This window comes from Neomonachus schauinslandi, chromosome 14, assembly GCF_002201575.2.
Source record: "Neomonachus schauinslandi chromosome 14, ASM220157v2, whole genome shotgun sequence".
Lineage (NCBI taxonomy): Eukaryota > Metazoa > Chordata > Mammalia > Carnivora > Phocidae > Neomonachus > Neomonachus schauinslandi.
In genome coordinates, this window is record NC_058416.1 from 2,604,947 (window position 1) to 2,619,856 (window position 14,910).

At 43.7% G+C, this 14,910-nt stretch overlaps 1 protein-coding gene and 1 non-coding gene across 2 annotated transcripts in view; both read right to left on the bottom strand.

Moving 5' to 3' along the window:
• Positions 1 to 14,910, bottom strand: part of ZNF236 (zinc finger protein 236) — a 120,628-nt gene that overhangs the window by 102,353 nt on the left and 3,365 nt on the right. The window contains exon 3 of the mRNA XM_044921239.1: positions 96 to 267. Within this exon, the coding sequence (XP_044777174.1) occupies positions 96 to 267 (172 nt within the window). The remainder of the gene's footprint in view (positions 1 to 95; positions 268 to 14,910) is intronic.
• Positions 6,275 to 6,381, bottom strand: LOC123326658. Its single transcript, XR_006541233.1, has one exon. It is a non-coding gene; the product is annotated as a U6 spliceosomal RNA (small nuclear RNA).

Consider the following 14,910-nt stretch of genomic DNA (forward strand, 5'->3'; position numbering starts at 1 on the left):
GGGCGGGCGGGCGGCCGCTGAGCCCCGTCTGAGCGCCCGCGGGCGTCACGGGGGCGAGGCGCCCGACTGAGCGAACGAGAGAGCTAGAACCGCGCCAACTTCGGCGGGTTCCATGGCCCGGCGGGCCGCGTTGGGGGCGTTGGGTGCGGGCGCGAGCTGGGGGCGGGGAGCGGCGCCGTGCGCATGCGCGTTCCGCCGTTCGGGCCTGGTGTGGACGGAGGGCGAGCGGGCCGCGGTCAGCTGGCGGCCGCTGCCCGGACGGCCGGCCTGCGGGAGCGGGCGGACCGTGGTCACCCTGGGTCCCCCCTCGGCCCTGGCCTGAGCGGGGCAGCCCTTGCAGTGTGTGTGCAGTCGAAGTCACCAGCTGGGACAGCCGTCAGGAAAATAAGAAAGGTGCCCTTGGAACTGGCACAGGTGGTGAGAAAGCTTGGCTGGTGGAAGAGGAGGGTCAAAGCAAGGGTCCTTGACGTGCCAGGTGCTTCAGATGTGCCCGCTGTGTTTATGGCGGTAACGTAACTGCAGGAGACCCCGGGCACAGGGTGCCCCCGGTCCCTGGGCGCGCACCCCCGCCGCACACGCTGCTCGGCGCCCGATCCGGGAGCCCCCACTGACAGGTCAGGATCTTGGGCGGAGGAAGACCGGTCATCTGATGGAATACATTAAAGTGTACAGTTTCAAATGTGTGCGTCGTTTATTTTGTTGTTGTTTGCTCATACTAGCTTCCACAAAATTGTGACACAGTAGCAAGACTACAGAGTTCCGGGAGGCTGGGAGAGGCTACATTATCTCGCAGGGAGGGATCATTGGCTCAAGCCAAAGAAAGCAGTCTAACAGTCTTAGTAGCCTCAGGAAAATAGTTCAAAGCAGTAAATAGTGACCAACTGCATGCGAGGTATTCGGAGGGAATACGAAGGGAAAGCAATGTCTTCCCCCAGAAACCTTGGAGCCATGGGACAAGAAAGGCAAAACTAGTCAATATATTATAGAGATTTAAAAAGTCGATGGAGAAATTTGAGGACAACATAAACTACGGTTGGAAAAATAAATAGGAAAGACTCTCTTTTAAGTGAAACTTAGTAAATGCTTGCATTCTAACAGAGATGGTAAGAAAGGGCTTCCCAGATAGAGGCAACAGGGGAAAAGGGGGGGGGGGGGGGAAGAGTATCTTGTCAGGTGCTTTATGTTCACTTTTGTTTATATATATTCATTCAAATCCTGAAAGAACTAGGCAGATAATCCTATTTGAAAAGAAACAAGCTCAGGTTATTTAACCTCTAACATCAGCTAGCCAACGAAAGGCAAATGTTAATTATTAACATCTTTTTAACTACTCACATTTTAGTGTTCTACATAATCCTGCAAGGTGCCATTTTATAGATGATGGTACTGAGGTTCAGAGGGGCCAAGTAATTTGATTAAGGGTACACAGCCTGTAAGCAAGTCCAAAGTGCAAACCAAATCTGATTAGCTGTTCATCCCATGTACACAGTTGCATCAAAACAGAAATACACATAAGTTTAGACAAAATATGACAGTATTAACATGTATATCAGGGCTAGCATAGGTATAAGGCTGAGACAAAAGACTGGAGGCAGATCATAAGAATCTTGGGCCATTTGTAAGTCAATTTGGATGATAATATGTATGAATGTACCCTATTCTGAAAATGATTCGAAGCAATTCATATCAGTAAAACATAGATGAGGAAATCAGGATAAAGGAAGAAAGTAGAAATCAAAGGGAATAAGTACCTAAATTAGCAAAGTCCTATGTAGTTAAAAAAGGTGAATAGGAAATTCAACTCCAGGTTTTTTATCCCAAGAAGTAGACGTGATTAGTTACAAGATTCTCACTTATCCATAGAAAACAGCTGTATCCCTATGTAGTTTCATAGGATTGTTTCTTTTTTTACCATCCATACGCACACATATCTGTAAACAGACAATTTTACTTCTTCCCTTACGATTTGGATGCCTTTTATTTATTTTTCTTGCCTAATTGCTCTGGCTAGGACTTCCACTGCAATGTTGAATAGGAGTGGTCAGAGTGGACACCCTTGTCTTATTCCTGATCTTGGAAAGCTTTGAACACCTCACCATTGAGTATGTTAGCTGTGGGTTGGTCATAGATGGCCTTTATTATGTTAAGATACATCCTTTATATACCCAATTTGTTGAGAGCTTTTATCATGAAAGGATGTTGAATTCTATCAAATACTTTTTCTACATCTATTGAGATGAACATGTATCTTTTATTCTATTAATGTGGTGTGTCACATTAATTTGCATTGCTTTCCTAGGATAAATTATACTTGATCATGGTGTACAATTCTTTTAATGTGCTGTTGCCTTCAGTTTGCTAGTATTTTACCAGAAATGTTTGCATATATTCATCAGGGATATTGGCCTATAGTTTTGGGTTGTTTTTTGTTTCTTTTCCTATCCTTACCTGGCTTTGGTATCAGGGTACTCCTGGCCTCATAAAATGAGTTTGAGAGTATTCCCACTCCTCAGTTGTTTGGAAGAGTTTGAGAAGGATTCGTGTTATTCTTTAATGTTTGGTAGAATTCACTGGTGAAACCATCTACTACTGGGCTTTTCTTTGGTTGGAGATTTTTTTATTACGGTTTTAATCTCCTTACTCATTGGTCTGTTCAAATTTTCTGTCTTCATGATTCAGTCCTGGTAGGTTGTATGCAGATTCATTTCTAGACTCATCCTCCTGGATGTCTCAGGGTTCCACGGAGGGCTGCTCTTTTCTTGCATCTTATTTTTAAATTGATTACTAAAACAGACATAAAAAGGGGACATAAAACATAGGCTCCCCAGAACCACCACACAAGGCGCAGCTAGAGAACAGGGCCAACACCCTGGAAGACCCCATATGTGCTTCTCCCTTAAGGAATCCTCTTCCTAGAGGTATCTGGTCTCCTGACACTAAGACAATCATCCCCTTGCCTTTATGGTTGTATAGTCTTTTTAGATGTCTTTAGTAAATGAAGTATTAGTCAGTTAGTCCAGCTTTTCAAATTTCTCAAAGTTTTTCAGAATTCTTCTGTGGCTTGCATCTTTGTTTCATATTGTGTTTGTGAGATTCATTGATGCTGATGCATATTGCTGTAGTTCGTTTATTTTTACTGTTGTATAGCATTTCATTGTAAGACTATGCCACAGTTTATTCATTCAATCCATTGTTGACAGACTTCCGGGTTATGTGGAGTTGTTTTTTTTGTTTGTTTTTTTACAAACATGCTGCTAGGATTATTCCTGCACTTGCCTTCTGGTGTTGATTTTTTTTTAATACAGGATGAAAAATATTCATTATTTTTTGCTTTCAATTTGTCCCATGTCAGCTACGTTTACTTTTCTCCACTTTCTTTCCTTTTTTTGGACTGACTTTTTTTCCCCCTCATTCTCCTTTTTCCCTTTTGCTACTTTGAAAGTTATATACGCATTCCATTAAGGGTAACCTAGAAACTTCAAGATGATACTTATGAAAGTGGAAGGTTAACATCTTTACCCTTCTCCTAATTTATAAGCTATTGTTTGGTGTTTTAATTCTACTTTAAACTGCAGAAGATATTATTGTTTTATTTAGTCTGATTTGTGTAGATATACTCACATATTCCAATATACTTATATTCCGATTTTGTTTGTGCTCTATACTCCTTCTTATGTCTCCAAACTTCACCTCCTATCTCTTTGTCTCATATACGCACTTTACAATTTCACTGAGTGAACATGACTAGCAGCAAGCATTCTATTATTTTTTGTTTACCTGAAAATGCCTTTATTTTGCCCTCATTCTTAAAGATACGAGTTAAATAATTCTAGGTTAACACTTATTTTCTTTCAATCCACTGAAAATATTCCACTTTTAGCTTAGCTTCTGTTGTAAGTGATGACAAGTAGGTTCTCGGTCTTCTTTCTTTTGCAGGTCATTTTTCCTCACTGGAAGCTTCTATGACCTTCTCTCAGCCATTGGTGCCTTGCAGATTCATCACGGAGTGCCTAGGTGTGGATCTTTTCATTTATATGCTCAGGGATTCAGTAGGAATTCTCAGGGATTATATCTACAAAGGTGGCCTTAGCCCCATTGTTTCTCTCTCTTGGAATTCCAGCCAGATTTATGATAGGCCTGCTCATTTTATTCTCTATTTTTCTTAACTTTTCTTTCATATTTTCTCTTTTTCTCTGTACTGCATCTTGGATAATTTTTTTTTTTTTTTAAGATTTTATTTATTTTTTGACAGAGAGAGAGACAGCGAGAGGGGGAACACAAGCAGGGGGAGTGGGAGAGGGAGAAGCAGACCTCCCTCCAAGCAGGGAGCCCGATGCGGGGCTCGATCCCAGGACCCTGGGATCATGACCTGAGCCGAAGGCAGACACCCAACGACTGAGCCACCCAGGCGCCCCTTGGATAATTTTTTTAAGATTTATTTTGCAATTCACCAATTTTATCTTCTGCCGTGACTTCAGTTAAACCTATCCTTTGAGTTTGATAATTCAATTATGTTTTATTTATCTTTTATAATTTGGTTCTTTTTCAAATCTACTTGGTAAACTTTTCCAGCTTTTTATTTATTTATTATTTTTTATTTTTTTAAAGATTTTATTTATTTATTTGAGAGAGAGAGAGAAACCACATGAGAGGGGGGAGGGTCAGAGGGTGAAGCGGACTCCCTGCCGAGCAGGGAGCCCGATGCGGGACTCGATCCAGGGACTCCAGGATCATTACCTGAGCCGAAGGCAGTCGCCTAACCAACTGAGCCACCCAGGCGCCCGCTTTTTATTTATTTTATTTTTTGTTTTTAAGTTTTATTTGAGAGAAGAGAGAGAGCACAAGCAGGGGGGAGTGGCAGAGCAGAGGGAGAAGCAGGCTCCCCACTGAGCAGGGAGCCCAACACGGGGCTGGACCCCAGGACCCCGAGATCATGACCAGAGCCAAAGGCAGATGCCCAACTGACTGAACCACCCAGGTGCCCCCTTTTCCAGTTTTTTAATGACAAAATTATGAAACATAAAAATAGTTAAAAAAATAGTTTAATGAACTCCTGTATACTGAACACTTAGATTCTACAGTCTTTATATTTTTGCCATATTTGCTTTATCTGTTTATTTTTCTATTGTCTTTGGTTTTTCTGTGTGTGCAGTTTTTGTTTCTTGTTACTTTGTTTTTGCCAAGCTATTTGAAATAAGCTGCAGACATCACAACATTGTACCCCCTAACTATCTCAGCATAGATCTCTTAAGAATACATGCTTTTCCTTACATATCCATGATATCATTATTATATCTAAGAAAAATATCAATAATCTAATATATTTAATATCTAGTCTATATTAAAATATTCCCAATTGTCTCTAAAGTTTCTTGTTTCCCCAATCAGGATCCAATAAGGACTCATGTTTTGTTTTGTTTTATTTTGCAAGATTTTATTTATTTATTTGACAGAGAGAGAGCAAGAGAGCACAAGCAGCTGGAGCAGTGGGAGAGGGAGAAGCAGACTCCCTGCTCAGCAGGGAGCCCGATGCGGGGCTCGATCCCAGGACCCTGAGATCATGACCTGAGCTGAAGGTAGACGCTTCACTGACTGAGCCACCCAGGCGCCCCAGGACTCATGTCTTAAATTCTTATTGTGCTTCATTTTATTTTTAACAGCTTTGTTGAAATATAATTGATGTACAACAAACTGCACATATTAAAGGGTGAAGTGTGATAAATTTTGACACATGTACAAAATGTGAAGCCATCAATACAATCAAGGTGTGAACATATCCTATCACCCAAACACTCCCTTGTTTCCCTGTGCACTCACCCCCTCTCCCTGATCCCCAATTCCCAGGTAACTGCTGATCTTTTTGTCACTGTAGATTAGATTGCATTTTCCAGAACTTCATATAAATGGAGCCATATGATATGTATTCTTTTTGCCTAACTTCTTTCACTCTGAATAATTATTTTGAGATTTACCCATGTTGCTGTAGTAATCAATAGTTCATTCCTATTTATTGCTAAGTAGTTATTTTCTTTTTTTTACTGAGATACAATTTACATATAACATTCTTTTCAGGTGTGTAGCACAATTATATATAATTGTATATATTACAAGATGATACTGATCAGTCTAGTTAACATCGATCACCACACAGAGTTACAAGTTTTTTTCCTTGAGGTGAGAACTTTTAAGATCTACTCTCTTAGCAACTTTCAAATATACAATACAGTGTTGTTAACTATGGTCACATTACCTTTTCAGGACTTACATATTTTATAAAAGTAAGGAATGCTTCACCAATTTGAGTGTCATGCTTGCACGGAGCCCATGTTAATTTTCTCTGTATCATTCCGATTTTATCATACGTGCTGCCGAAGAGAGCACTGAGTAGTATTTCATTTTATGGGTATACCACCGTTTCTCTATCCATCCACCTGTTGATGGACATTTGGGTTGTTTTCAGTTTTTGACTCTTATAAACAGGACCCAGACTAGGTGATAGAACAGGCAGCTTGTGCTCACCCCCAGGTTTGTACGTATATTCCACGTGCCTCACCTTGCACGGCCCCTGATCATAGATGAAACAGCTATGAACTTTTGCTTCAAGTCTTGGCATGGACACAACACATGCTTCCGTTTTTCCTGGGTAAGTACCTAGGAGTGGAGTGGCAGGGTCAAATGGCAGCTGTTCCTTTCACTTTTTTAGAAGCTGCTAAACCACTTTCCAAAGTAGATGTGCCCTCTTACATTTCTACCAGCAATGTAGGACATTTCAGTTGCTTCACTCACCAGCACTTGGTATGGTTAGCCTTTTGAATTTTAGTCCTTCTGGTAGATGTGTAATGATATCTCATTATGGTTTTTATTTGCCCTTCTCTAATAACTAATGAAATGGAGCATCTTTTCATCTGCTTATTTGCTGTCCATGGATCGTCCTTGATGTAGTGTCTGTTCAGATCTTTTGCCCATTTTTAATTGGATTGTTTGTCATCTCATTAAGTTGTAGAGTTATTTGTGTACCCCAAATACAATTGCTTTTGTCAGGTATATGTTTTGTAATATTTCCTCCTAGTAGGTGGCTTGCCTTTTCATTTCCATAATATTGTCTTTCGGATGGCATGAGTTTTGGGGTTTTTCGAAGTTCACATTATCAATTGTTCCATGCTTTTTGTGTCATTTCAAGGAAACTTTGCCAAACCCAAAGTCATTAAAATTTTCTGTTTTCCTTTGGAAGCTTTACCTCTAACATTTTGGTCTTTCTCCATTATGGTTAATTCTAAATATGGTATGATGTAAGGGTTGAGTTTCATTTTCTCAACATGATATCCAATTGCTCCAGCACGATTTGATAAAATGATGATTATTTCTCCATTAAAATGCCTTGTCAACATTGTTTAAACTTAATTGCTCATATATGTACAGGCCTATCTTGGGCTCTATTCTGTTCTATTACTTTTCTGAGTTTCTCTTATCTCCAATGCCACACACATTTCCTGAATTTTAAAATCAGCTTGTCAATTTAAAAAAAAAAATTTAAAAAGCCAGCTGAGATATTTTAATAGAATTGCTTCGAATCCATAAATTGATTTGGAAGAAATTCACACCTTAACCATATGGAGTTACCCAGTCTATGACCACAGTATCTTTTCCAGTTTACTCAAGGCTCTTCTCATGCCTCTCAGCTGTGTTTTGTAGTTTCCAGTGCTCAGGTCTTGTCCATCTTTTGTCAAATATATCCTTCCTACATAGTTCGTATTTTTGTGTCATGTTAAACATATTGCTTATCTACTGTCAAATTGATAGCTCTATTTTTTTATATTGGTTGTTTATCCTATTTTTTTTAATCTGAAACCTTGCTAAACTTAAAAGTTACAGTAGTTTTTTTGTAGACTCCAAAAGAGTTTTTTAAATAAGTGATTATGATTTCTGAGAATAAACTGTTTTACTTCCTTTCCAATATAGAGCAGGGTTTTTTTCCCTCTTTTTCTGGCTTTACTGTGCTGGCCTGAACCTCTAATACTAGTTCTAGTACTAATGGGTAGACAAAGTAACAGCAACTATTCAGTCTGTCACTATTAATTAGGATATTAGCTACAGGTTTTCTCGAGTTGCCCCTTAACATATTGAGAACATTCCCTTCCTGTCGTAGACTGAGAGTTTCTGTCATGAATGAATGTTGCACTTGCTAACATTTTCTTATGAATTTTTGTATCTGTGTTCATGAGAGATATCAGTCCGTGGTTCTTTTTTTTTTTTTTTTTTTAATTCCTGTAATGTGTTTTTCTGGTCTCTGTATTGGGTTAATACTAGTCTCCTAGATTGAACTGTGAAATATTCCTTTCTCTTGAATTGGATGGAAGAGCTTAGCATTAGCACACTTGCCAAGTCTTAGAATGTTTGGGCTTTTCAATTTGTTGTTGTTCTTTTTTTTTTTTTAAGATTTTATTCATTTATTTATTTGTTTGTATATGAGAGAGAGAGAGAGAGAGAGCACAAGCAGGGGAAGCAGAGGCAGAGGGAGAAGCTGATTCCCCGTGGAGCAGGGAGTCCAATGCAGGACTCAATCTCAGGACCCTGGGATCATGACCTGAGCCTGAGGTGAACGCTTAACTGACTGAGCCACCCAGGCACCCCAATTTGTTTTTGTTCTTTGTTTCTCAGGTTCCAAGATAGATTCAAGCTAAGGGTAATGAAGAAGAAAACAAAAACACTGGGCATCAATCATTTGCCGCCAGGCACATTTACATGTTTAATCTCTATTAGTTACCCCAGGACTAGAAGTGTGCATTAAACTCCCATTTTACAAGTTTAGTGAAAGAGGTTAAATAACTTGCCTAAGAAGACATGGTAAGTCTTGGAGTTCTGATTGGAAAGCAGGTCTCTAAGTCTCCAGAAGCTGTATCCTCTTTCCTACACAAGATGAGCAAATTAAAGTATATACCTCGTAGTTTGAGAAACTAAGATCTGGGAGCATGAATTTAACTTCACTCCAGAGTCCCTTAAATGCACAGGTTGCATGTTGAACTAAACTCTGAAATCCACCTGACGCTGAAATTGCCTTGAGTAGTTTCAGAAATAAATTGACTTGGTTTGACACCAAAGGAAATGGAAACAACATGATAATTGAAACAACAGCACTATAATGATAAGATACAATAAACAGATGAATTTAATGATTGCTGAGTCCAAGCTGGAATTCATAGTGATACCAATGGGTCCCGACAGGTGACTTTCTCAGAAGCACACACAGGAGCCCAAGAAAATGGGCACAGTCCACATGGAAGGGCGGGTGTAAGGACTGGCAGAGCTGACTGGTGGGGGGGGGGGTGCCTCGATGTCCCACCTAACAGCATGATTTCAGAAAGCACAATCAGCTGATAGGAAATAAGGAATGATGTTCAAACATTCAAATAAGAAAGCAAATGATGTGTGAATGTCTTGAATAATAAGGAAGAATGAGGCTTAATGAGGACATAGGACATGATCAGTGGCCATGATGGAGTGGGAATAGGAAGTTTGCCATCAGGGATGGGGCTCTAAAAAACACCAGAGGGTTGAACAACTGTGAATGATGACAAGTTCCACCGTGGGATCATGGAAGAGATTGCTTTATCTGTCTGCCTTGCGTCTGTCGTCTACCTTCTTAACCGTCCGCTGGGTGCTTACTACGCGCCAGGCACCACGTCACCCTCTTCAAGGACACATGAAAGACAAGCTCTTTCACTCCTGTGTCTGCCAAAGTAATGAGCAGAGAAATGGGGGGGGGGGGGAAACGAGGGGTTCATCTACCAGAAAGTTAAAATGGTATTGAAGAGACAATGCAGATTTTAGGTTCTTTATGCCAAAGATTACTTATTACAGAGATACAGTGTCCACTCTCCAAAACTGTATGAATAGATTCAGTCCTGAAATGCTAAAAAAAAGAAGAGGCAAAACATCAAAATTTCGGGTAAAATTTTCATATAATCCTAATAGGGACAATACTCATTTAAATTCAATTTTGGAGCCGCCTGGGTGGCTCAGTTGGTTAAGCAACTGCCTTCGGCTCAGGTCATGATCCTGGAGTCCCTGGATCGAGTCCCGCATCGGGCTCCCTGCTCAGCAAGGAACCTGCTTCTCCCTCTGACCCTCCCCCCTCTCATGTGCTCTCTCTCTCTCGTTCTCTCTGTCTCAAATAAATAAATTAAATAAATAAATAAATAAATAAATAAATTCAATTTGGGGGCATTCTGAAATTTTGAAGTTTTCCTGAGTGATACTTATTTATCCCCTTTCTATAAAATGCTTGTCTGTGTTATCACTTGATCCTTAGAATCCAATTTGAGGTAGATAAGGAGTGTTATTACTTTCTATACACGAGGAAGCTGAGGCCCGAAGGGGGTGAAGTAACTCTCTTGCTCAAGGTTCATGGAAAGAAATAGCAGAGCTGTTCTCCAGACCCCTCCGATCTGCAGAGCGAGCTCGGTCCATGCGATCTGCACCCACACCAGCTCCATCTCTGTGCCCCTCGGCGTCTTAGATCATATTTTGTCCTTGACTCACCGGCACCAAGGGTTGAGGCAGAAATACCTATTCCGACTTCAACTCCCATTTCCTACAGTAGGAGGCTCACTCCTCTCACAGGGCACATTGATCATGGACCCACAACTATGCAACGTTCTTCTTCCTTTATTGCTTAGTGCCTCCTGGTGCTGGGGAGCTGTGTTAGGTCATAGACGAAGCGCTGTGTGTGTGCATCCTCACCAGCGGCCACTTCCTGGGAAAAGGTGACAGGCCTCCCAGGATGGGGCAACTGCATCTATCCCTTGGACCCAGCCGCATAGACTCTTTCCAAAATCGGCAGCCATCCTTCCCAGTTAGTGAAACCAAGTGGAGATTAGGTTGTTCAACGGCACTCAACAAATCTCCTGAATTTCTGTTTCCAGAAAACGTCCCGGAGCGGTGTGCAGTAGGCACGCGACATGAACGATCATTCCCAAAGTACAATCGGTGTGCGTATGTCCCCTGACATAGAGGACCGCCAATCTGTGGAACTCCATAGGAATGCTGCCCCGTGGCAGGCTCACCAGCCTTCAGCCTTGGCTGCCGCCTTCGAATCGCTCTTCAGGGAAATGAGAGGCTGTTTTCGTTCTGTGCTAGAGCAGGGCTGATCATTTTCTCTCCTGAGTCGCTAAAACACGGATAAGCATTCTTAATTCTGTCTCATATTGGGGGGCATCTGTTCACTTCTTCCCTAAAAATGAGAGGCTTTATGTCAACTGAACCTTTCTGCCAGTGAATTAACCTCACACAACCCCAGCCTCACCTGCCCATGGGGACAGGGCAGAGGCACCGCGAGCTCCATCTTTTTACACACTCAGCTCACAACAACGTTCTACGGTCCACGGTGTGTGACAGGGGCTCTGTGAAGCTTGCACACTTCTAGCACATTCTCTCCCATAGAATCCTCACAGCTGCTGACAGTCACTTTTACCTTTCTAGGTCTCAAATGGTAAAATTAGAAAGTTGAACTAACGGCTCTCTGAGGTCCCCACACAGCTTTTTTTTTTTAAGATTTTATTTGTTTATTTATTTGACACAGAGAGAGAGACAGCGGGAGAGGGAACACAAGCAGGGGGAGTGGGAGAGGGAGAAGCAGGCTCCCCACGGAGCAGGGAGCCCAATGTGGGGCTCGATCCCAGGACCCTGGGATCATGACCTGAGCCGAAGGCAGACGCTCAACGACTGAGCCACCCAGGTGCCCCCCCACCCAGCTTTAATATCCTATCACTGCTCTATGCTTCAACCATAAAACGTCAAACACTATTTTTTTAAGGAAGAGCCTGCTGGGATAAAGGGTAAAGGTCCTTGAACATGCACATTCCCAGGGCTCCCTGCTTGCCCGTGGATCACAGGTGTGAGAGTCACACTTGGCTATAATAAAAACAAAAATGTGCCAACAATTCACTAGCAGTCCCCAGCTTCCTTTCTGCAGCTCAGTGCTGCCTGCAACCTCTCTGGGGAGGTCACGTGCCCAGGGGCAGCCACATTGAAAGAGGGGACAACACCCTACCCCATTTCTCTAGAATCCTAAACACAACCAGCCCATTGCCTGGGGCGGTTACCCTGGGGCCAAGTGATAGAGGAAAGGGCCGGTTCCAAAGCCCTGGCACCACTGGCCCTTCCTGTCCCTCTCCTGGTCCCCGTTGGGCCTCAGGGCCCACCCACCGCTCACCTGGAGTGCGGCTCCCCGGGTTACTTCTCACCTCAACTGCAGAACTTAATGGGATCTTCTGAAACCACTCTCAGCTGGTCTTCACTTCTCTGGTCCTCCAGAACTCCTTAGAACACCCAGGCCGGGCCCCACAGCTCTGCTCTCTCTATCTGCTGCCCTGCCCTCCCCCTCGTGCTCGCTGTGAGCCCAGTCACTTGCTCAGCTTACCCAGCTTACGGCCGCCTCCCACAGCTGCACCGGGCCCTGGGTTGCTCCCCGCACAGTCCGTCCCCTGTCTCAGCCAGCAACCCTCTGTGACACGCTCTCCACTTCTCAAGCTGCTCGGGCTGTGCCCCGTCCCCTTCCCGGTGAGTGGGGCCCCTCCAGCACCTGCCTGGTCTTCGCACAGCCACGTGCCAGCATCACTTATAAGCCATTTACCCAACCTGGAGCGGCCTTCCTCCTGCCAAGTTCGCATCTCGGTTAAGGATATTGGCTCCTAGAACAGGGCTTGCTGGCTTTCCTGCACTCATCCCTGCTGTCTTGACAGTGATGTCTGGGACATTCCTTGCAGCTCGTCATCATTTTCTGCTAACCTCAACTCCATCTCTTCTTCCCCAGCCCAGCTGCCAGGGCCTTGTCTTCCCCTGCATCCTCCCAACTCGAAGCTAGGCCCATTAGCCCCGGCTTCAAACACGCCTCTCAGTTTCATCCCCCATCCTGCCTGGAGAGTGAGCTTTCCAAAATTCAAACCTGACCTTTTCGCTCCTAAGCTAAACTGTTCCGAGGCGCTGCCAATTCCTGCATGCTGGATTTTAAAATCTGTTTTAAGATACATTATGTAATGCTAACGCACAGAAGTGTATAAATACTGTTACTACCACCTGCACACTCATCACTGATTCTGCCTGGACGTCACAGTTGGAGGCCTGTGTCCTCATGGCCACTGTTTCGCACTACTTCAGGGGACACGCCCAGGGGTCAAGCCATGCACCCTCAGCCTCGGGGCTAACCTTCATGTGCTCACTCCCTCTGCATCTCGAAGCTGCATGTGGTACTGTTGTGCCCACCTTCTGTAAGTGGTGGCAAGCTCTATATACTTAGGCATCTGTTTTCTCGTTCCATATTGTGATGAAATGCATATTGTCTTCATTTTTGCGGCTGCAAACAGTTCCATTGTATGACTATAGTGCAATTTTCTTAATCTCTTCTGTTGATGAAATTTAGGCTAGTTTCGATTTTTTTCTTTGCTACTACAAATATTATTGCTCTGAACATCCTTATACATGTCTCCCTGTGGATATAAATATTCTGGGCTGTAGGAGTGGAGTTGCTGGGGTTTAACATGATTTTCCAACATGATTGCAAGAATTTACATTCTCACCAGCAGTGTCTGAAAATTCCTGGTGCTCTCTGTCCTCGTCCCCACTGAGTACTACCAGGCTTCTCCATTTTTGCTAACCTGTGAGGTTTTGAGTTTTCTTAATTTCTAGTGAGGGTGAACCTCCCATTTGCTTTTCCTCTTCCGTGATTTGCCTCTTGTTTTGTTTTGTTTTTTGCCTATTTTAAAAATTTGGTTTTGTGTGTTTTCATTGATCTATTATAATTCTTTGTATATTCTGAATACTAATATTTTATTGATAAATACAGGTATTTTATTAGATACTAGTATTTTATCAAGAAATCCAAGTTTTAATTTGATTGTAATTTCATGTACCAGCCTTTTCCCCAACCCAAGATTTCAGGTTTTTCCATCATGACATTCATGATCCTTTCTCATTCATCTCAAGAGCCCTTCCCGGCTTCCCAAGCCTGAGTGTCCCCCTGCCCCCTGTGTCCCCCATAGTAATGACGCTCACGGCCTCCCATGCACGATCAGATCCAGCTTTCTCCCTGACCCTGTCTGGATGAGGCGTCCTCCGTCAGGCAGCCAAATTCCTCCTGGCCATGGTTTTGGTAATAGCTCGAGTTGGTTATCTGAGCATCTGTTTTCCCCCTTAGATTTTGGGATTTCAATCCCTTTGTTCAGACAGGGGGATTTGTAGGAGGCAGCAAGGCCCTTCAGACTCAGGATCCGCATGGGGAATGGGGAGGTGGTCTGGGTGTGAAGGCACCCCAGGCCGGGCTGGGAAGCCAAGAGCAAAACCAGGTCTCAGGAGGAGCGTGCTGGAAAGTCTGGACACACTCGGTTCATCCCACAGCCAGGGGCCAGGGTGTGGAGGAATCCATCCCGGGAGTGACTGGGAAAACCACCTGGACAGTGGGGTGAGGCTCAGGGGCGGCAGGTGGGGAAGGGGGCCCAGGGGCATTTAAGAGCTCAGGTGGGACTGCGGTCCCTTCCCTTTGTGTGTGGGTGGGTGCTCCAGCCAGAGCGGCCTCACAGGGTCACCCGGCACGCTGTGCAGTCACCATGGCTCTCCCCAGTGCCAGGACCCCACAAGGGGCAGAAGGGCTGCTCTGGGCTAATGTCAGTCAGCGCCCCCTCCTGCATGCCCTGCTCCCCCCCCCCATCCCCCAGGGGCAATGCTCATCCAAAAGAACAGAACTGGGCTCCACCTTCATGTTATTAGATCCAGGGATGACAGTTCACACAGAAATGGGAAAAGGGAAAGACAGGAACAGAATTGAGAAAATGAAGAAGAAATGGGGGAGAGGGAGGAAGAGAGAGAGGGAGGGAAGGAGGAAGGCAGGGTGGGGGAGGGAGGAAGGGAGAGAGGAAG